Source organism: Balearica regulorum, chromosome 1 (assembly GCF_011004875.1).
Source record: "Balearica regulorum gibbericeps isolate bBalReg1 chromosome 1, bBalReg1.pri, whole genome shotgun sequence".
Taxonomy (NCBI): domain Eukaryota; kingdom Metazoa; phylum Chordata; class Aves; order Gruiformes; family Gruidae; genus Balearica; species Balearica regulorum.
In genome coordinates, this window is record NC_046184.1 from 60,295,304 (window position 1) to 60,319,677 (window position 24,374).

The 24,374-nt window shown below is 38.1% G+C and overlaps 1 protein-coding gene across 1 annotated transcript in view; it reads right to left on the minus strand.

Moving 5' to 3' along the window:
• Positions 1-253: 253 nt before the first annotated feature.
• The window catches only part of CRY1 (cryptochrome circadian regulator 1), a 39,310-nt gene continuing 15,189 nt past the window's right edge, over positions 254-24,374 (minus strand). Inside the window, exons 2-14 of the mRNA XM_075754104.1 lie at positions 18,265-18,373; positions 13,208-13,350; positions 11,060-11,244; positions 9,691-9,779; positions 8,967-9,107; positions 8,557-8,868; positions 5,988-6,139; positions 5,689-5,891; positions 4,809-4,910; positions 4,394-4,486; positions 3,134-3,205; positions 2,931-3,038; positions 254-914 (exon numbers count right to left, since the gene is read on the minus strand). Coding sequence (XP_075610219.1) covers positions 2,935-3,038; positions 3,134-3,205; positions 4,394-4,486; positions 4,809-4,910; positions 5,689-5,891; positions 5,988-6,139; positions 8,557-8,868; positions 8,967-9,107; positions 9,691-9,779; positions 11,060-11,244; positions 13,208-13,350; positions 18,265-18,373 — 1,705 coding nt within the window. The 3' untranslated portion in view covers positions 254-914; positions 2,931-2,934. The remainder of the gene's footprint in view (positions 915-2,930; positions 3,039-3,133; positions 3,206-4,393; positions 4,487-4,808; positions 4,911-5,688; positions 5,892-5,987; positions 6,140-8,556; positions 8,869-8,966; positions 9,108-9,690; positions 9,780-11,059; positions 11,245-13,207; positions 13,351-18,264; positions 18,374-24,374) is intronic.

Consider the following 24,374-nt stretch of genomic DNA (forward strand, 5'->3'; position numbering starts at 1 on the left):
CCTAATGAATATATTGGTGAAAACCAGTTAATTGTATGAATACATACACACATACAATTTCAACAGAGACCTGAATAATTTGGACAGTGATTTGCTTCAATGTCATGAAACTCGAAGTGAAAGGTCACATAGTTCATCGTTCCTGGCTTCCAGATTAAGGCTAAAAATTACATTTCCCTCCTTTTTTCCTGAAACAGCTTTGTTTGGAAATATGTACCAGAGCAATAGCATATATAAAACACAGACATATGTATCTATATATACAATTTCCTTTTATTAACAAGGTATGTCATTACTGAACAAGGCAACTGGGAAATACAAGGACTGGACATATACATGAAAATTTTACAACTTGACAAAAATTGGCATATGACTTATATACAGATGTGATTAATAAAGGTTACAACTCTACTGTATTTGATTAAACACAGTTCTAAGCACTTACATTATGAAAATATGAAGTTGATCATACAGAGGTCAAGTTCTGGAATCTAAAAATAATAACAATTTAAAAACTACAAAACCTTCTATGTCCATCCATTTTATAGAACATCACTACAGCTTTTCCTACTACCACATACATGAAAGATTATCAAAAATATATTGATGGGTCTATCGCTAATCATGTTTATATTTACATTAAGTTAGCAAATTCTTCACCAAATACTTTATATACAAAACTCAATTTGCCCTTTGTGAAAGAATCATCAAAAAGTTAAAAACCATAGAAATGCCAGTTAGAAATAATGCATTCCAAAAATTGGACTTGTTTACAACTGAGAACAACTGAAAATAATTTAGGAAAAAGTATGTCATTTTAGTACAGGTACTCTCAACACACTTTAGGTCCAATATAGAGTAGCAGGAATTTTGTCCTGTGTGTTCTCTGAGTGGTATCTTCTCTGCCAATAATGCTGCAAGAAAAAAGAAAAAAATTATTCTTACACAGTTTGTTGTGAGTCTTTGAAGGAGGCAGAAATAACTCAAGGGACCAATATTCTTTCCCCCCTTTTCACTGCAGGAAGTCCTGTCCCCATTTGTACTGGCCCAAATACTCAGAATTCTTATTTCTTACTCCTGAGAGGCCAAAAGGAGAAGGAAAAAAAAGAAGGGAGAAGAAAAAAAAAAAGAGAGAAACCCAACGTCCTCTGTACTTTAGTGCTGTTCAGAAAGTACACATTCTTTTGCCAGCAGTGTTTCCGAGTATAATCTTGACTGATTTTTGTATTTGACTATAATGCATTTGCAGCATGCTTTGAACACCCCTAACAAAATTAGTCTTCTCTGCCAAACTAGAAACCCCTCCAACCTGTCTCTCAATTGAAAAAGAGCTTAGACAGGAACCAGACGTTCACTCTGCAGGCACTTCTTCTACAGACACGAGCACCTAAGGAATTCTGCAATACAAAACATGGATGCTGAATGAATCTACACATACTAAGGATTAGACAGCTACTGAAACATGGACTCTCTTGGAATTATGTTCCACTAGGCCCATCTGAGTACCAGGAATCAGTTTGAGAACACAGAAGCAGAGTTTACAGTGCTTCCAGCATGTGAGAAAACAGCAGATTGATCGATTGCTAAGGTCCCAGCTCACTTCTAGTGACAGGCATTACGGAAACAATGCTGTGGTTCTTCACTGAATCAAATCAGGACAACACAATTGTTGCACCGCAATAACTTTGTCAAAGTGCTGACACCATATAACAAGCAAAATTAGATATTGCTGTCAAATCCAAGTGAAGTGGATTGAATTTCCCTTTTTATCTCTAGAGACAGTGAATGCATCTTCTGTATCTGCTGTATGGAACCCCTATCTTCCAATTCCACGAAAGTCTCTCCATGTGCTATTATCTTGCCTATGTGCAATTCTTACTTATTCAAACTCCATAATGACCAACTCTTAACTTTTTTTTTTTTTTTTAAAGATAAGGATGGGATGACATGTCAACCACCTTTAATCTATGCAGCCACACTCCTGGTCTTGAAATCTTGTCCCTTCTTGTTTCAGACAGCCCTCCATTCTTTGGCTTTCCTCTTTAGTAATTACTCTAACTTCTTTTTCAGGTTATCTTCCTTACTCCTCTCACACCAAGCTCACTGGGGGAAGGAGAATAACATCTTTGGCCTTCTCTTTTCTCTAGCCTGTTCCTAAGTAACTTTATCCAAAACACAAATTATCTTCTCTATGGTGATGATTTCACACACATCAAACTCTTTCTCTAATTTGCTGCTTCTCGCTACACATTTTCACACCTGTTCATGGTCAACTATCTAGCAACTCCTCCACCTCCAAATTCAAGTACTTTTCACCACAGCTTTCCTTGACAAACTCTGGCAACCCGAGCATCCTGCTTAGGTTACAAGCACTCAATTCTTCAAATCTTTCTTGTCCCTGCATCCCTTACATGCAATAACTACATCAGTATTTTGCAGGTTTTCTGCAGTGTCTCTCTAAACCATGTTCTGCTTTGTCCATTTCTATGTTTAAAACTCTAATCCAGGCCCTGAGCCTTTCCTTTTAAGTTGTGTTAGTTTTCTGATTCAGGTCACCGTACATTCACACAAACAGTGCTGCTGGCACAGCGTGAGATGTGGGAACAGAGAGTAACTGAAGCTACATAAGCAGCTCTGCTAATGTATGTGAAACCACAGTTTATCCATCTCCCTTTCATTAACACCTCAATCTGTGTCTGATAATCTTCAGTCTGATTCTACTTGCATAACTACTTCCTATCTCATACTTTGTAAACTCTCCAGAGCCAGAATTTTGTAGTGTTTGTTTGTACAGTACCTGGAACCGAAATATTTACAGCAATAATTTAGGATCCTTTGCATTGCAGTGATACAAAAGTTATCATGGACACAAAAATCTGCACAGGAATTTACTCATTAACAGGATAACTTTAAGGTGTCTCAGATCTTACCAGTTTAATTTGTGCTCTGTCGCTGGACTTTTGGTCCAACGCTCTGAGTTTCTTCTTCTGGATTTGGGCGTTTCCCTGCACTAATGCCAGTACCAAGGGCCGTTCTTCCTGACAATTTAAAACCAGTATTTACATTAAGACTCTAATGCACCTTTAGATATTCATGAAAAGTGTTTTGGTTTTTTTGTTGTTCTTTAAATTACCTGCTTGCAAAAAGTGGGATTGCTGATTGTCTCCATGAGCATAGTGTAAGATACTACTTGCTTGACAGTAACCTGTTCAGATACAGTAGATATTTATTATAATAAATAAAATTTAGAACTGCAAGCAAGTGAACAATTACATTCTTTAAAACAACAAAAAGGAGCCAATTGATTTATCTTCCATCATCAAGACAAATCCTGCCAGAAACCATCCTGAATGCAGAAGGGTTCTTATGGGAAGAAAAAAAAAAAAAAAAAAAAAAAGCATCTCATGGCAGTCTACAGCAGTTAAATAGATATGTACTTACATATGCACAGTGAACAATATCATACATATTTACGCATTATATTTGCAACAAGCAGAATGTTTATATATCCAAAACTCTTTAATTCTAAGTTGATATAAATTTTAACATTTGTTCTACCAAGTCTCCATCCTTTTTATTATTCTGTTATAGCAATACTAGTGAATCCTTAGCATAACTAAGCTGTGAAAAGAAGAAATATGCAAGTAACTTAAAGATGCAAGTATTTTCTGGTTCATGTAAACTATCCACTGGCACCCTTGACACTGAGCGCTCTGCATAAATAGTGAAAAGCAGCAAAAGCAGTTTCAAGGTTTCTTATTCTGAACAGTCGTGGTGTTCCGGTTACGTTCTGGATACTTAAACAAAACACAGATTACAGTTTTTCATGATCAGTAAACACACAACCTCTGGTAAGACTCCAAAGAAAGAAACAGTTGTGCTAAGTTTGATTGCAATTTTGATCCACAACAAACCACAGCTTAAATTTCTGTAGTTAAGGTAAGTAACAAAAAATTGCCTCTACAAGATGAGAATATCCACACAAAACTGTGGAAATTGATTAGATACTGAAAGAGTGGTGGTGAAATCAGGGAAAACGTAACATGCTAATTTTGCTATCAAATACACAAAGTGAACTTCTTTCTTTCAGTATCCTTCATTTAAAGTAACATAGGATAATGTTTATTAATTTTTGTTTAGTCACACTTGTGATCCCTCCCACTCAAAACATACAAATACTGTTCTAGATGAGCATTTTAGAGATTAGAGTGACAAGACAAGCAAGTTCACTCTAAGAAATAATTTTTATGTTTCAAAAACAGAAACAAGGCCAGTTCAAGTTGTAGGCAGCAGCTTTCACCAAAAATCTATCCATGTTATTTTGATGTTTTGTCTGCTTTTCCATAGTTGCAAGGATTTGGAGATCCTTTACAGACAGGCACTGCCATAATACCTTGCTGCTGAATTCCACTTGCTCCTGTATGAGAGTCTCCCAGGGCACACGGCTGAACAACTGTATGACCATCACCAGGTCCCAGCTGAGCTCCTGGAGAGGCAGGAAAGAGACTTAAACATAACAGAAGATACAAGTCCAGTTCTGGAATTTAAAATGGGGTTGTTTTCCCCCCTCTTCAACAGGCAGACTTTGATTGTATGTTTGAGATTTCAAAAAAACCCCAACAGCTAAAGATGTCTACATACAAATACTACCAACCTTAGTGAATAAATTTGAAAACGTTTGTGACTTGCACCGAAAACTGTCTTGAGAAAACAGTTCTTTCTTATAATACGTAATGCCCTTGGCATTACAAAGGACGTTTGTGCGGTTCAGTTCCAATAATTGTACGTATTTAAAGAATTTGACTGACCTCCTGTACTACCACAACCAGAAATGCTTTCTCCTGGTGAATAGCCCATTAGGCCACCATTTCCATTTCCATTTGGATTAGAAGGCACTGTTGCAAGAAGACCTAAGCAATGAAATAAAATATATAGCCATAAAGAAAGACAGAAGAAAAAAAAAAAATTAAGCGTAGCATGCTTTTCTCCTCATGACAGCAAATTCTCTACCCTCACTCTAAGTGGTTTACCTTTATAACAGGAAAACATCTCTTTATCTTGCCAAGTAACTTTAGTTCACAATTACTTAAGAGGAAACTTCTACATACTATTCTGCATAACGTTTCCCATATTCATTAGTTACATGTATTCGCTATGTTGTCATGAAGCGCAACACATCTTGATGCAGTATCTGATATCTGAACATGCTGACTGCTTACACCTTCCTGAGCCATACAAGTGCATGTGGTTTACCTCTCAGACCAAATGGGACGGTCCTTCCAAACTAGGAAGGATGCTACCAGAGGTTGCACTGGTCTATTTGAACAACAGCATTTGCAAATGCAAATACAGTATGGCTGAAGTTATGAACCACATTAGTTTTCTAATAACTGGTATGAAAACCTATTTGCACAAGAGTATCAGAATGCATAAAAGACCCGGTTTAACAAAAAAACTTCCAAAAACTCACAGAAAAAAATTTCCAGGTAAGATTTAGAAAGAGGTACTCCACTCAAACTCTTTATTCCCTTTCTTGGTTACATCTAGTACTTTTATTTATTTGGATACAGAACTCTGGTCACCACACTGACCTTATACCTAATTCCCACTGCTATGGGACAAAATTATTAATTGCAAGAAGGTGAGAGAAGTTTTCAAATAAATAAAGCCAACAGCCTATAACCATACCCAGTCCTCTGTATCGTGAAAGCTGCTGGTAGATTTGTTTCATCCTTTCAATATTCAGACGGCTTGCCTCTGCATGATTTACCATTGGTCTGGGATAATTAACTCCTATAATACATTTTGCAGCCTTCTGGACGCTCTCTGGGGCATTCCAAGGATCATAGATGTATTTTGCAGGGAAACCTCTAAGTACTGGCAAATAACGTCTTGAAAAAAAAATAAAAAGTTCATTTTAAGTATAAAGCCACTTGACAGTATAAGCAACATCAATGAATCGCTGCAATTTCTGGATTATGAATTACCTGATATAATCCCCATTTGGGTCAGTTCTTCTGCCAAAACCCACTGGACAGTAGCAGTGAAAAAACTGCTGAAAGAAGGAACTGCAGGATAGCCACATCCAGCTTCCAGCATTCACACTCCAATCTGCATCAAGTAAGAGCTCTTCAAAGACCTTAAGAAATCAGACAAGTTAGTCTGAACATGGCAAACCTCTAAGACACCTACTTCTTCAGGAATTGTTCTGAGTTTGACTTCAGCAGAGGAAACTCAGCTCTTCAACACAGCAACGCTCTTTCTTACCTGGCAACGTTCACAGAATGCTCAGTACACAACTGCAAATACTTACCTAAATGCCAAAACTCAAGAACAAGAGCGTGATAGCCTGTTTATTTTTTCCCTGTAAAAAAACCTTGGAGACATCTCAGAAAGCTACAACCAAAAAGTTACACATTCTTGCATAAACACATCCTTAAAAAAATAAATCCCCAAAGGATGGCTGGAGTCTGACTGCTTGCAAGTGACATTTGTTGCTTTCAGAAGAGTTGCTTCATCACACTACAATTGAGTAAGCTTTGCAAACTTCCAGAAAACAGCGAACGTAAAAAGCACATTTCAAACTCAAATTGTCGACCTGAATACCTCAACTTGCGCAGCACCTTTCACTATTCGAGGAGTCCCAAGAGTAGAATTCAAGAGTTTCAGGGTAGCACAAACATTCAGAAGTTGTATTACTGAAGGCAAATAATCTAGTAAGTCACAGTTTTGAAGATGCACACTCAAATTCCTGGAGGTGTCTGAACCACCAAACATACTGAAGAATGGGGGGACAGATAATGAACTCCGGTCTGAAGACAAAATAAAGTCTTCTTTTGTAATTGCTACCCCTATTATATTAAAGACAACCCATGAGGAAGTCAAAGATTTATACTCTGGAGCTCAACGGTTGTGAAACATTCAAGTTTCCAGCATTGATTGGTTTTTAATTATTAACAGAGACAATACTAACTTGTATGAGAAGAAGTTTCTCTGCTCAGTCAGATCACTAGCAATACAGGCTAACAAGAAGAGAAACCTTATTCTTTGAAGGACAACATTCAAGTATCTGCACTGAGAAGTAGTTTTCAAAACAGATACTTACTTAATACATATTTTGCAAGTTCTGATTTTCCTTTCAAACTGCATTGCCTCCAAATTTAACAAAGACACCATCACCTTTCTTCATGCTTAGACACTAAAACTTAACATCTTACTACTGCCACCCAACTTCAACTAATATTATTCCAATATAAAGTCTAAATAAGGTAATACCATCAAACAAGGATCTCTCTCTCTCTCCATATATTCAATAAGGCATTCATTCTACTGTATACACTGAATAAGTGTTAGAAAAGTATCTTTGTCTAAATATCCACAACTACTGGGAAAAAGTTTGTTTTGAAAAAAATAAGGTTTATCTTAAAAACATTTTAAATAGAAAGTGACTAATAATGTAACAAGACCTTCAGATGAACATTAAGTGTTAGCACACAACTGTTCCACTAGATGCTGCCATGTAATAAGACTTTGGAAATAACATCACCATGGAAGGCCAGATTAACTTTTGCTAGCTACAGACATATGAATTAAACATCCTTCCACTGCCCAAGTCTGGGCCCTCCATATACCTGTATTATTTCAAAAGTAAGAACACGCTGGCATTTATCCCTAATATATAGCTTCGTTGTTTGGCTGAGTTACCTACATACATGCATCTTCGATGTCTTTATCTATGAACTGCAAAAGGAAAATTCCTAAAGGAGCTTATGTTGTTGTGTAACCAAGACAATTTTTTTTTTTAAAATGAAAGGTGTTTGCTTACAACTTATTTGTTAAGAATAGTGAAATTTTGTAAGATTATGTATATATATATATAAACATATGAGGTCACAAACCTGATGACAAGTAAATTCTTTGTTCAATTTACAAAATAAAAACTTATTTTTAATTGATTATCATTGCTCAGTAACAGATGTGCTACCCTTCTAAAAATGTACAACTGATTCAAAGGCTGAAATTAAATTATTCCATTCTTTTCTTCAAAAGACTACATTTGTAATTTGAACTTCAGCATCTCTTGTGTACTTGCACAGAAATTAATCGCACTGAAACTTCAGCCAAATCATGTTGCCCATACTCACACTTCTAACACTGGGCAAAGGGACATTCTTAGCTTTTAGTTTTCTCCCTTTAATTCCTGTGGTCCTATTCCGTCACCGGGAACCAGATGTGAAACGTGAACAGAAACCGTTCACACAGTATGACTGGAAAGAAATTTCAATTACAAGTGTCATTCATGTTTATTTGCCAAAATTTAGGAAGAAATCTCAAATTTAGAAGAACTGCAGACCTATTCTGACTGCAAGAAACACATTAATAGTCCAATAAAAAGTAGCACTCAACAGGCAAAACTTCAGCACCACTGGTTTATCAGAACCAATTTAATTTTGGCCACAGTTTGAGGTTTAAAATTCAACTTACACCACATAGTAACAACAATTCTAGAATAACTATCTGAGGCACTTTAAGAAATTCAAGAATAAGAAACAATACCTTCATTCCTTCTTCCCAGCTAATCCAGAGGTCACCTCGAGTCAAAAAGCATGCTACAGCATGCCGGGCTAAATGGTGAATCCAACCTTCTTGACGAAGCTGCGTCATAATCGCATCAATCCAAGGAAAACCTGTCCTGCCTTCTGCCCATTTGGCCAAAGCCTCAGGATTCTTATCCCATGGAATTTGAACACAGATAGGATTCCCCTCCATTTTATCAAACCGTGGATTGTTAGTCGCCGCTGTGTAGAAAAATTCACGCCATAACAGCTGGCCATAGAGGGAGAGGGGAGGGGAGCTGTTCTTTTTTACCTGAAGATCATCATTAAAGGAAAACATTTTATTAGTAGAAAAAGTAGGGAAAAATCATGGCATCTAAGAATGTACAGCTGATTACACAGAAATCATACCTTTTTGTACAGATCCGTTAACTTGAAATAAAAGAGACGACAGGATAAACAGCCAAAGCGGAGGTACGGACTTAGCCCTGTTGGGCTTGCCAGAAGGGAATTCGCATTCATTCGTGGTCTTTCAAAGTTTGCTACCCAAGCCTTAAAAAAAAACAAAACAAAAACCACACAGCAACATCAGACTACAGACTAGGTAGCAACTTATAAACCTAAAGGAAGAAAACATGCACTCTCTATAACAATCCAGACACATACGACAGATGATCACGTTACCTACGATATCTAGGGGTTCCTCTTAAATCAGTGGAAGATAATTCATCTCAATGCAGAAGGCATGAGCTGTCTTCCAGAATTACCTATCTTTTTCTTTTAAATACAGAGGAAACCTAGACAACTAGCAATATGTTAGCTTTTAGAGGAATTCCCCTTCACAATTATAAAAAGTATGTTTCAAGTAAAATTACCTTCAAAGAAAAAATAATTAAATTTTGAGTAGAAAGTAGTATAACAAACTTTCTCTAAAATTGAAATTTGAGGACAACCTTCTATCATCTTTTAAAACTAAAAAACAGCAATTTGATTTATATCATTATATCGAGTCTTTGAGTTCAAGTTTGTGTTTTTGATTTTTTTTAAAACTACTTGCCCAATTCCTTTTACATTCCATTGTAAAGAGCAACTACGTTTCCCAGATATGTCATGTTTGTAAGGATTTGAAACATACCTTTCGTTCTAAATGTCTTTCCAATCGTGTGAGAGCTTCTGTTTCTCCCCCTGGCCATACTGCAGAAGGCAGACCATCTGTGTCAAAACCTACAAAACAAATTGAAACAAGGAAATTCCTTGTTTGCTTATACTGTAGGGCAACAAAATTCCAGCATATTGATACTTGACTACATTTTATTGTATCCCAAGAATAACTCTGAATTAGACACATGGTAAAGTACAAGTTTTAAAACAAGTCTTATCAAAGCACATTCAATACTTCTAACTTGCAGCAAAATCCAATTTTTACTTTTATGTTCGCATTAATTTACATTACAAGTTTTACATGCTGAATGATCTTAACTTAATTCCATTTCTGTTTTTTGCACAAAGTGACCTTTCTATTATTTTTCAAATTATTTTCAAGTTCTCAGCTCTGCAATATGTGGGCTATCCCAAAACCACAGGTTTTTTGGTTGTTTTTTTTTTTTTTTTTAATTACTACTAAGAAGCAACCATTGCTATCGCGATTTACAGAATGTCTAAAAAACTTTTTCCATCAAATTAAGAGCATGAGTGCTATCTTCAGAACATTCCTAGGTTTCATTGACCTTGACTTAAATAACAGATGGGGATTATTGTCAATTTGATAAGCATATACCTTAGCTGCAAAAGAAAGATGAAAAGAAAATAACGAGATTTCTTCCACACCCCCGCATCTCCTCCAAGATTGTTCACCAGGTGCTTGAGATAACATGTCTGCCTATAGTTTAACCACTTAGCCAAAATCTGTCCAGACCCTACTGTTAGTAATTTGGAGGTCATACCGCATTTGCTTGTATCTTGGGGCATGGGGAAACAGGAAAGAGAAGGGGGGATTCATAGGACAAAAGCCTGATACTGTTTCTTAAAATTAAATTTACAGAAACATAAAGACTTTTCCCCAAGAAGCTTCTAAAATAATTATTTGCCTTATTATCATCTTTTTTTAGCATTGCAAGACAAGAGTGTTTTTTTTAATTCATTTCTAAAATGACATATTAATGACCTGAAGCACAAAGATACCAAATACATTTAATACAAAATGAAGTATCAAAGACTATTAGTAGCTTAATGATTATTTGGTACCATGGGAAAATGGCTACGCTGTATTACGAGAAGCCAAACAGTACTTAGATCAAACTACACTATCTGACCTCCCATTTAAAAGAAAACAACTAAATTTTACAGCATTTATTATCCTTTTTTGTTAGTTTTGTATGTCATAATTGGCATCAGTTTAACAATTAACCATAATAACCTCTCTCGTGGTTATTTTAAGTATTATGCTTTTAGCGGTAGATTGTATCTTTCTTGTTTCATGATGTCAAAGTAATCTTAGAACATACCTAGCTCTTCAAGTGATGGGACACCGTATTTCTCGTCATGGTCATCAGAAACTGGAGTAGTACATTTTTCCATTACTTCTGGGGTTATAGTCTCCACTGGCATCTCCAGTGGTTCCATTCTACTAATTAGGGTCTGGAATCTCTTGTAAGTAAGAGGAGGCTGTCCTCCATTTAATTCTATTATTCTGGATTGGAAAAAAAAGTAGTATGTCAGACAATATTATATAACAATTTTTTTATACATATAAAATATACACACACAGAGAAATATATTCTTACCTGCCTCTAGCATGTTATATAAAAATCACAGATATACATGGTAATCCAGATAGTTTAAACTTTATTTTTACTATCCTTTTCCCCCGCCACTAGGGAGACATATAAATTAACTGTTTATAACCAAGTCATTCCTGGCTTGAGGAAAGTCCCTCAAGAATGAGTATATAATGAATATGGACAGCTCAAGGCAAAAAAAAAAAAAAAATACAGATCAGAAAAGCAGATGAGAGATCATAGCTACATAAAGATACATTCAAGTCACCCACAAGACTATGCTTTTTGCATTAAAAAACCCCCACATTTTTTCTATTCTGTTATTGAGATCAGTAGTCAATATTACAACTGTCTTAATATGGGAGAAAAATAAGGTCTAGTTTATACACAAGACTGTTGTAAAAACACACAGTTTCTATATTTTGCATTGTCAACTTAAATATATCTAAAAATCTCAGAAACAGGAAAACTTCAAAAAAATAATTTACAAAGTGGTAGATGGAACCAACAGTTTATTTGGGGAGGGTGCTTGGGTGGGGACAGAAGAAAAGAAATTTTCAATTTAGGATTAAAAAAACCAGATATTGGTTTGAAAACTGCAAATAATTCCCTTTCCTCCCGTATGTCTAGCTGCCTCATACGTTGGCTTATAACAGAATAAAACAGGCATGTACCACAATAAATTACTCAATGTTAAGGAGAAGCTGAGTCATACTTTTGACTAGTTTATGGATTATGTTTCTATAACACGGAGCTAATACTAATCCATTTAAATAGATCTGTGGGAAAATATAAACAAGACATTAAGTAAGGCGGGCAACATAGGGCTATCAAACAACTCCTAATTACTTACTGGATACATAACTGATAGGAAACAGTTCTTGAAAAATAAAGGACTTTCTGCTAACTTGTGCGCAGCAAGTGAAATAAGGACAAAACAATCTAACAAAACAACTAAAACAACAACAGATCTTATTTGGGAGAAGTTATAGGTATGTTTGAGTAACTTCATTATAAAAGTGTCCTGGTTTCGGCTGGGACAATTTTCTTCCTAGCAGCTGGTATAGTGCTGTGTTTTGGATTTAGGATGAGAATAATGTTGGTAACACACTGATGTTTTAGTTGTTGCCAAGCAGTCAAGGACATTTCAGCTTCTCATACTGCCCTGCCAACGAGAAGGTAGGGGGGTGCACAAGAAGCTGGGAGGGGACACAGCCAGAAGGGCTGACCCAAACTGGCCAAAGGGATATTCCATACCATAGGATGTCATGCTCAGTATATAACTAGGGGTTGGCCAGGAGGCAGTGTGGCTCAGGAACTAGCTGAGCATCAGCGCAGGTGGTGAGCAATTGTGCTGTGCATCACTTGTTTTGTATAGTCTTTTATCATTATTATTCTTCTCTTCCTTTTCCATCCTGTTAAACTGTCTTTATCTCAACCCATGAGTTTTACCTTTTTTTTTTTTTTTTCTTTTTCTTTTTGATTCTCTCTCCATCCCACTGCGGGGGGGAATGACAGGAAGGGGAGGGGAGAGGATAGAAAGGAGTGAGCAAACAGCTGTGTGGTTGTTTTAACTGCCTGCTGGGTTAAACCATGACAAAGTGACAGATAATTAACGTGACTATTATTTTCAGAACCACCCCCAAATTGAAATTGTATTTCAGATACAGTTATGTACTATTTTTTGGCATTGCAAAGTTCTATTCAGCATGCAATAAAATTTGAACGGATGGATAAAAGAGAAACATAAAACAAATTTGTGTCTTCCTAACTCAAAAGTGCTCTGTGTAGAAAGTAGCATCCAGTATCTAACCAAACACTACATAAAATTCATACTTTTTTTCTTTTTTAAAATGAGAAGTAATGGTAACTTACTTGTCTAGGTCATACAATGTATGGGAAATTCGAACAATGACCTCCACTCCGGCTTCGCTAGCCAGCTTCTTAATTGCCGCATCTCTTTCCTTCCCAAATGGTTCAGAATCATATTCAATAGAAAGTTTTGCAATATTCCACTCCTGCAACACAAAACAAAATCATGGTCATTCAGCAATTTGGCTGCTTCATGGAGGGTAAGGGAAAGGAGAACAGGAAGTACAGGGACAAGATGGAACACCAGCTATTACCTGCAGAAAGTTGTCAGATACACAAAGGCCCAAAATACGTTTAGACACTCAGACTCACAAAAATAAAGTCCAACATTTTGGCATCTAAGTAGGAATCAGGCATAAAAAAGCCTCTGTCTGTCCCATTACTGTGGGTGCGCACAGTAATGGGACAACTTCCGTGCAAGTTTTGAAAATTCAGCTCTAGGATCCATATACCTTAAGAGACACAACAGAAGGGAAAGACGACACAGGCTATCTTCAGGACATTGATCAACAGCAGTATCTTGCTCTGCAGAAATGCTTTTCACATATGCCTGTCAACTTTAACAGCAGAACTGAAGAGGGGGAGATATCCCCAAACCAAACACCACACACTGTTCTTCCCTTTTCCACTCACCAGAATGGACAATCTCCAAATTCTCAATTAAAAAATAAAAATAAAAAAATCTGTCTCCTAAAAAGAGGACGCCTTCAAGTCTAATATCCTTTGCATCACAGATGCTGTTACCAAGACCAACAGTAACAGCTGTCCTGCTTTCTGGCTGGGATAGTTAGTTTTCCCGAGAAGCTGGGAGGGGACACAGCCAGGACAGCTGACCCAAACTAGCCAACAGGATATTCCATACCATATGACATCATGGTCAGCATATAAGGGGGAGAGCTGGCCGAGGAAGAAGGATCCCTGCTCCAGGATGGGCTGGGCATCAGGTTCCGGGCAGTGAGCAAATTGCATTGTGTATCACCTGCTTGGTATATTCTTTTATTAGTATTGTTGTTATTTTTCCTCTTCCTTTGCTGTCCTATGAAACTGTCCTTATCCTAACCCATGAGTTTTATCCCACGAGCTTTATCTTTTTCTTCCAATTCTCCTCCCCACCAGGGGGAGGAACGAGCAAGTGTCTGCATGGGGCCAAGCCATGACAGAAGCAAAAAAAGGGATCAAGTAATGGCAAAGGCTTCTGCAACAGTAGGAAACTGGAAAGGTGAAATATGCAGAGAATGATCCTAGAAAGCCATCCTGCCAATCAAACTCAGAGAAATACCCTCCTAATCCCTCAAAATCTTAATCAGTTGATTTAAACACACCAGTCAGGACTATTTCAGAGAACTAGATTTACACCAAAGAGACAAGGGGCACTCTAGTCTGTTCACCTAGGGCGCTGTTTCACTTCTGAACTCTAGCTCTCCTCTAGATAAAGCCCAGGTACAACCGGGAGGATAGGCAATTCCAAGGAGTGCTTGCTTTTTGAAAGAAGGCTCAGCTCTTTCCACCATTAAGTCTGCCAGGACTGACCCCAGCAGGCCCTGAATCCTCAAGCAATCTCCTACACCCTTATACAACATTTATTTCCCATTTCATAATGTAAACCCACTGTCAGACAAGTTGCAGCAGATATTTTTCTAAATTTTTCTTTCCTCTGGCATATTGAAAACCATTAAACAAAACGTGTCCAAGAGCCAGAGCCACGTCACCAAGGAACTCCGAGACAAGTGCTACGTGATACGAATACTCCCAGATCACATCGGCATGAGCCAGGCACTTAGAAGAAGCATGGACACAAATTATTTTGCACCTACTGCATGGATGCTTTTTAGCAACACCGATGCATTTAAAGAATTAAGAAATTGTTCCAATTCTATTTTCTTTATCAAGCTAGTCCAAAACAGCTAGAGATACAGAGCAGACCAGGACAAACTGAAGAGAATGAGGCAAGAACCAACCAAAACTTGACTGGTTCAAGTTAACCAGCAGGTGCCTGGTGGGTGCCTGCTACTAGCGGAAGTTGCATCTCTGCAGTCAGATGGAACCACTATCCACAAGTTACCTAAAAAAACCCAAACCCAATTAACCAAAAAACCCCAAACAAACAACAACAACAAAAAAAACCCTAAAAGACTTTTGCAAAGACCTGCAAAGTTCACTGGTAAAAATATTTTGTCTCTATATGCTACTCCAGAGGATAACAGCCTACTGCCGGTATCAGCAGCACTGTTAGCCAGTTCTGCTGAAAACATATGACACTGAATTCAGTGTCTTAAGGGAAGCAAAGCTGCTCTTAAGGACTGGAAAGAGGAAAACAAACAGTCATATATACATGTATGATACACAAATGAAAGAGCCTAAAAGGTCCTTGAGGCCTTTTGCAAGGATAAGAATAGATCAGTGCTCTGCTTTTTGAGGGAGTTGTCCTTCAGGCTGTGAAAAGGAGCACCATACCAAGAAACAGCTGTGAAACATTCATCCTCAGAAAATCCACAGATGCTGGCATCTGTGATAGTGCTCCTGACACAAGGTTCTACAGAAGTTCCACTATCTTCTACCATTTACTTAGATATTTTTTTGGCTGGGAGAAGAGAACCATATGTGTTCTTCAGGGTCAGGATCATTGCTCACCTTTGAGACCTTTAATGAGGATGATCTGAAAAGCTTGTTTCAGTGTTATATGCCCTTCACTGCACTGAAAGTGCCTGATGTACAGCTACTGCTCTGGCAAAGAGGTTGTGAGATTAATGATAGATGCATGTTCCAGGTAGTCTTCAGCCAAAGTTGAAGAAGCTCTCAAGAGCTTCAACAATGCCTCTTATTTGTTTGAGGATAGAGGATGTCTTGAAAAGCCCCTCAGTGAACAAATATAGGATAGAGACACTTTTTGGTAATTTGAGAAACCAGTAGGCATAGACAGATGTGAATGTTTTTTGTCTTCCCAAGTAACCACTACGCGTGACAGAGCCCTGCTTTCCTGGGGATGGCTGAACACCTGCCTGCCCATGGGAAGTGGTGAATGCATTCCTTGCTTTGCTTTGCTTGTGCACGCGGCTTTTGCTTTACCTGTTAAACTGTCTTTACCTCAACCCACGAGTTTTCTCACTTTAACTTTTCCAATTCTCTCCCCCATCCTGATGGGGGGGAGTGAACGAGCGGCTGTGTGGTGCTCAGCTGCCGGCTGGGGTAAAACCACGACTGATTGCTGTACACTATGTACATGACAAGTTGTTTTAATTACCTTCTCAGCACTAAAATTAATATTCTGAGAGTGTGGCACTCCAATGCTGTTAGGCATAGAAAGATCAGTCTAGTAACAATATCTGACACAGGAGTTGTCGAAATAGCCAATAAAGTATTTAAGAAAACTTGTCTCAGGTCACTCAAATCCAGAAGACAACCAACACATACAACAGCAAGATCTTTGCTCCTACTTAAATGCAATCAAACCAAATTTGGCAAGCAGATGTAAAGAGCTTGAATATCGGGGGGGGTGGGGGGGTGGTGGTGCAAGCAGCAGCTAATGTCACAGTACTCCTGCAGGAAATTCTTCACTGAGGGGAAATCAAGAAGGAAAAAAATCCAAACAATAAAACCCCAAACAGTCAGAGTATCATCCAGTTTCACAACTGAAGCACAAGAACGAAGACGGAAATGTGAATTTTCAGCTTGGTGTTACAGACTTGGGAATAAAAATCTTGAACAGATGATCTCTTTGGAAAAAGAGATATTTACACCCCCACCCCCAGTCTTGCTTGTCTCAGTCACCTCAATCTGGTCATTCCATAAAAACTTTAAAAATCAAGCCGCAGAATGTTCATTTTTACCATCCTATTACAATATTATTACCTTAATTACACTATTATCCATGGAAGACAAATTAATATCAGTAACAATCCCTCACATCTTTAATTTGCTCAATAATAAGACCCTTTCCCACAAAAGCCTTAAACTTCTTTGACTAGAAATTGCTTTTTACCTGCACTATGCTTTTACCAAGCCTACTACTGGCAAAAAGCTTATTAAATCACTTTTAATGGCCAAAAAGCAACCACAGCAGATATTTGGCCTATATAAAACACTGCTTTTACAGGTCAGGCTTTGAACCTGGATTCATGTGCACAGAATTATATTTCAGTATTTCAAAGGGAATCTCAAAAAGAAAAATCTAGACTATACAGTACCTAGACTTAGCAAACCATTAGAAATCAGTTCCATTTCTGGAAAGAAAGAAACCAAAAACTGTAAAGTCTAAGAGTAACTCTGTTCATTTGGTGATATGCACATGGGGGGGGTGTTGTGGTTTTACCCCAGCCAGTAGCTGAGCACCACGCAGCCGCTCGTTCACTCCCCCCCATCGGGATGGGGGAGAGAATTGGAAAAGTTAAAGTGAGAAAACTCGTGGGTTGAGGTAAAGACAGTTTAATAGGTAAAGCAAAAGCCGCACGCACAAGCAAAGCAAAGCAAGGAATGCATTCACCACTTCCCATGGGCAGGCAGGTGTTCAGCCATCCCCAGGAAAGCAGGGCTCTGTCACGCGTAGTGGTTACTTGGGAAGACAAACGCCATCGCTCCGAACACTGCCGCCGCCCCCCGCTCTTCCCCAAGCTCCTTATAAACTGAGCATGACGTTCATATGGTATGGAATATCCCTTTGGTCAGTTTGGGTCACCTGTCCTGTCTGTGTCTCCTCCCAACTGCTTGTGCACCCCCAGCCATCCCACTGGCAGGGCAGTGCAAGAAGCAGAAAAGGCCCGGGCCCCGTGTAAACACTGCTCAACAACAGGTCCATAGAACAAAAACATCTCTATATTATCAATGCTGTCTCCAGCACAAATCCAAAACATATCCCCACACTAGCTACTATGAAGAAAATCAATCTTCTCAGCTGAAACCAGGACAGGGGGAAACCCCAAATCTAACACAAAGAGCCTGAAAGAGAAACTGCAAGTATAGTTAAGTATTGCATGGATAACACCTTGCACTCAAGTATATATATTAGAAGAAATATTCCTAGTTAAAATTAGTTCGTCAGTCAACAACTGCAAGGTGGCATTTACCTTAAAAAGCCTGGGGAAAACATCTGCTGGCTGTCCACGAATAACGAACAAACGTGAATTCAGTTTCCGTAGATTGGCATCAAGATCCTCAAGACATTGAAGCAGGAATCTGCAAGCAATTGCAAAAAAAAAAAAAACATTTATTTTCTTAGGCAATCCAGACAATTTTACAATAGAAAAAGGGAACTAAGAGGAACAATCCAACAAAGATAATCAGACTTTCAGTATTTGGTGTGTATTTTGGTGATGCATGTATGCTCACATCCTAATTACATTTAGCTTACAGTGGTTCAATACCACATAATATATTCAACAATACATAATTCAGAAAACCAAAGTGCATTGTCATTTAAGTTTTCACCTCAACACTATTCAGTTCTAGAATGGACTAAAACATACTCAAGTCTTAATTAAAACTAGAAGTATCTTGTCACTCTAAAGAAAAAAGCACACCACAGGAAAAAACCCCAACAAACAAACAATCAATCAGCTGTTGGCATACTGCTAGTAAACTTAATCCAAGTCCTTCTTACAACACAGCAGCCTGAACTGTTACTAAAAACAGCATACCAGAGAACTACATGGTCATAACTATCCCTTTGGCCTTCATTTATAAAAATAGCCCGCTATATAACAGTTTCATGCATCTTGGCTGTAACCTCACCTGAATTATTTAATGAGCAAATCAGCAAATAAGGAAAAAAGGAAAAGGCAGGGGAGGAATGGGGTGCTGCAAATCCGCAAGTCTTCAAGAGAAACAGGTAGTTGCACAAAGGATGTTGAGACAGGTTCAGATGTGCAAAGATTTATTAGTGGATACACTATCTAAAAGTAACTCCAATGGTGAAAGTTGTTTGAGGGACAAAATAAAAACAAAGGAGGGAAAGGAAAAATGAAAACTCTCCCTTGTGGCCAGCCAGAAAGATGCTGGGGGTCCCCAGATAAGTGCCCTTCCCCTGGACTCCTCTCCGGTGTAACAGGTGGCTCCTCCACAACATTTTTCCTTGTAATAATATAGTTTTCACCAGGAGCTGCTCAAACCCTGTCCGCTGTTCTTACAATGCTGTTGGCACTCACCAAAGTGCATGTTGATCAGGGCAGCTGCTGAGTCAGAGCCTGCCGGTCATTAACCTCTGTGCGCTCACATTATTGGATCCCCTGCCATAAACCAAAAGCTACACCCAAAGGGGTGAAAAAAAGAGGAGATTTCCACACTGCAAGCCATTATTCCCGAGAGAGCTGGCTGTAACGACATTATGTGCAGGTGCAAGGCCACGAGGATAACACCACAGGAGCAGCCGCCCGAGACCAAGGCAGGGAAAGCAGTGCCATGGAGGCCTGGAGACACTGCACCCGCTGCCTGGGTGAAAGGGTGCGGAGCTGCCAGGGAAGGGCAGGCTGCACCTCTGCAGTGCCAAGCGCACTGCAAAGATAAAGGCACCAAGAAACCAGGAGTTCGTAAGACACCAAGGTTTTTAAGAACTAATAAAAAAAAACAAAACCAAAAAACCCAACCAAAAAAAAAAACCCCAACCAAAAACCCCAACCAAACAAACAAAAAAACCAGTTACAATGAAAATGCTACACCTTCTAGGAATGACATAACACACATGACTGTTGTAAACCTACCAACGTTTTTTACATATTCTAGAGATGTAGCAATATATGTGATGCCTACCTAACGCACATTGCCTCCAACTTTGTATGGGGAAAAATTATAAAAATTAAGGCTGGCAGGAAAACCCCCTAGCTGCTATTAAACACCAAAAATGCATGGCTCACTTGACCCGAAAGGCTAACAGAAAGCAAGCAAGCCTGAGAGGAAGCCAGTGTACAAGAATACAATTGCTTCTTGGCTGGCAACTATACCTCTATGTTAATGACTGGAACAAGCCATAAATGTCTAATTCTCTCACTTTGCTAAATTTTATTTTGATAAAAACTCCAGAGTAGTGAGATCATGAAGGAAATGCTGTATCTAAAAAGAAACTTCTGTATACTCATTTAGTTAGAAACCACACAGGAGTAATTTTAAGAATCAGATGAGAATTGCATCTGCTTCTGTCAAAGAGAACCTGGGCCCCACACTGCCAGGCAAAAGTCACTTCCAGATGAACTCTGAAAAGTACAGCTTCATTTTAGCATTTTTTTGAAACTTGGAATGACAGACCTTATCACTCATCCACTTGAATCTTACTTTCAAAGTGCATGTGCCCTCGCTTATACTTCACAAATCCCCACAAAGGCAAACTGCAATGGTGTTCCAGATGCCTTTGGAACAGTCCAGGAAAGGTTGGGCTGTTTTGTTTGGTAGGGTTTTGTTGTTGTGATGGTGGTTTTTTGATGTGGTTTTTTTGTTGTTGTTTTGTTTGATTGTTTTTAGCTTCCTATCACAGAATATAGGGAAAGGGTATGAAGAGAAATTGGCAACACAAAATTCTCATAACTATTCAAAGTAAAAAATCTGTCTTTCAGGAAATTGTTAGGGGGTTTTCCTATTTGCATTGCAGTTCCCTCTAATTTCTCGATCTCTTTTCTTCCTACCTGACCATAACAAACAACTTCTAGTCTGGACTTGGCACAAAATCCTATTCGAGAAGATTACATGCACTGACCCAGTCTCCAATTCACATCCAAGATCCCTAAACTTGCCCTTAATACCATTTAATCTCCATTTTGTTGGTTCCCCAAATCCCCTCTATTATCTCTCTCAACTATCTCTTACCACACTCCTGCATTTCAATCTCCATAAAACTCTTTCATGTATTTAAAAAACATAATGGTGTAGACTCACATTGTTAAACATATGTAGGAAGGGAGCAGTAGAGTGGCCGAGGGAGAGACACACTCCCCCTCCCCTGAACAAAAACAGAACAAATGAAAAACAGTCAAACCACAGTTTGAGTTGCAAGACTGTCACTGAAAGCATATTGTTAAAAAATAATAGACCAAATTAAACCCTAGCAACCCTACAATATCTATAATAACAGCAATGTGAAAGAATATTGCTTTGGACTTTCAGAACACAGATTCAGTTTACAAGTGGTTACTCAGAATAAGTGTGCAGTTTATTAAGCATATTTGAATCATTCAGTGGGACCAAATGTGTTTTAATAAAATGTGCTGCAAATAATTACTCATCTATTTTGTTTTCACCAACTATGTTTATGCTACACTACATCTAAAGGCATTTGCTCATTAAAGTGTTAGTAAAATTTGTCAAAAAGAAAAGCCTACAAACAGATTTGCCTTGCTCAATTAAAAATGAACCTTCTTAAATCATTGCTTCTAGATACAACCACTACCGAGAAACTTATAGTTGAATCAACTACTTGTCATAACCAAAGTTTTCACCTCCTCTTTTTCTCATGAGTACCTTTAGAACTTACAGGAGCAGCACAGCATCTTTACTATGGTTAAATACATGCTAATTAATGCCTAGCTTCAGATATATCCAGATATAAATTACTTTGTATTTAAGGAAGGAAAAGTCTACCTTTCAGAACTTCTACATTCATCTAACATACGTCCATCTGAATAGGCCTACGTGAAAGGAAATTTTTTAATTGTACCAACTCCCTGCGACAACTTCTAATTCCAGCACCTTCTCTAATTTTGGCATGGCATTGTAATGCATTGCATTTATCTCCTGTCCTAGCAAATTAACGTTTCATCAACAACATACGCATGTCAGGGAAGAGTAATAACATGTCAACAACATGCATGACCCCACACAGCATACTGATAGAAAAGTATTAAAATAATAATTCTCAGCATTCAGCACACTGTCACATTGTATTATTACGAGATTTGGAAGAGAAGGCTTTCTAACTTTCCAAGGTATCATTTTGACTACTAACACCTGTTTGCAAGTGAACATAGCTCTGAATGACTCTTAACGCCATGCGTGGGCACTTACTGCAGCCCAGGAACAGGCAGGTGTTTTGCTCAGTGCAGACATTTAAACATAATTAAGAGCAGCATTCTAGCACAGACAAGGCAAAATTATTTGAACTTTCTCTCTGAAGAGATACATCGAAATGCACACAAACACGTTCCTTTCACAGTATAACATAAATGAAAATGAATGGTAAATTAGTCCGTGAACTGAAACCAAGTATGAAACCTCCTTCTCATAAAAAGTAATTTCTTTTCAGTATATGAGCTCTTGAGACAAAGTTTCTTCTTAGCAGCTATGAAGAAAAAGCTCTACTAGGATTGAACTCTATTACGCTTCACACCAAAGTGTGGCAATTAGGAACTATTTAAATCTCTCCCTACAGTAACAGGTCATGTTTCCAAGTCTGCAATCTAAACCAACTTTTTCCTCTCAACCTAACAGTCAATGGGAAAGCACTTTCTTTTTCACTTTGAATGAATATAAAAACTACATGACATGACTTCATTAAAGAGACACAAAAAAGATGCATGGATATTCTTTATCGGACTAAAGCATCAGCCCAGGTTTCTGCATCTGGTCTTCAACTTCCCTTGGACAAACCAGAGGAAGGAAAAGTTCACCCATTCTTTTCACAGTAGCAAACTCTGTGTGGTACATGCATGACTGAGGTGGTGGATGGAGGCAGAAAATACTTATTGTAACACAGGAAAAATGCTAATGCAAAGCATACCTGTCTTCAAACAACGTTCTTAGAGGGCATTACACACGTTTTGCTCAGGGTCATCCAATTATGATATTCAGAATTTACATGAAAGCCTCTGAAGGCCACATTCTTTAAGAGACATGCACATAAAGTCTTAGTTGATTACTCCATGAAACTCCACAGTCTTCCCTCCTGCCATTCATGCAAAGGCTGCTTGGGTTCTAAAACCTAAACTAAACATTCTGCCCCCATGCATCTTAAGAGTGACCGCCAGAAACTGGTTCCCATAATACAGATCATAATTTTAGCTACCATGCAAATGAAATAAACCAGTACCATCAAAGCAGAAATTCAAAAAGTTAAATAACTAATTGTTAACACAGTTAGCCATTAACAAAATTAACAAAACTAAGCACCACGTCATGTGGCCTTCCTGGCTCTGCACTATTAACATGATTAAAGACTTTCTCCAGGGAAGAAGTCAGGAGCAGTCTGTTAAAAAGGTAGCATTTTTATTTAGGAGGAGACGTGCAAGGAATACTCTTACAGACCCACTGTTTAAGATTACCATTAAGTCTTGTTTGGGGTTATTTTTAGGAGTAATAAACACCCAGAATCAGTATTCATATAGAACCATCCTTGCCAGTATGAAGCAAGGACAGTTGCTGGGAATCGAGAGGACTTAAAATGCAATGACTTCTCTTTCAGGTGTCATTCACATCTGAAAATGGTGGTGCTAAGCCATGAAGAATCAAGAAACTTCAGTCTTTTTTCTGAACTGATCCAGATCCTGAATTTAACCATTAGGCAAGCCAGGGGTGTTAAATTGCACAGCCAGTACCACACAAAAGAAGGGAATCTAGTCAGGCTTCCTCATTCTGAGGAAGAGCGAAAAAGAACAGTGCTAAAACTTGTTTCATTCCTAATTTAAGTAATATTTTTACCTATGACTGGTTGGCTTCCAGCAATCCACTCAAACTTCTGTTTAACCAATCTTTTAAGATACCTTCTATCTACCCACAAGTCCTCCTGCCAAGCCATTGATTACAATCTCTCCAGTGAAAGAAAAGCACTGCCACATATGAGACTCATGTCCTTACGGATATTTGATAGCAGCCTAACATCTGCTAGTTTTATTTTCCCATTCAATTTTTTTTCCAAGGTTGCTAACAGATATTCCTCCTTCATCTTTCAGAGTTTAGAAGAGCTGGATTCAATAAAAAGAAAGAATATTACATACTGTATAACATCAACCGCATTTTTTAATTTGAGTGAGTATAGTTTACAGCATTAGACCCTCACTGTATTAATAAATTATGCAACATTTATTTCTTTTCATGGGAAGAGATAGAAAGCACCTTTCTTTCATACATATCTGCTATTTTGCCATATGTTCAGTTTGATCATTATGAAAGTCCAGTATCATTTAGGTAAACATATTCCACATACTTGCTTCTACAGGAAGTATAAGGCAGATTTCATCTAATAGCAAAACAGAGTATGAGA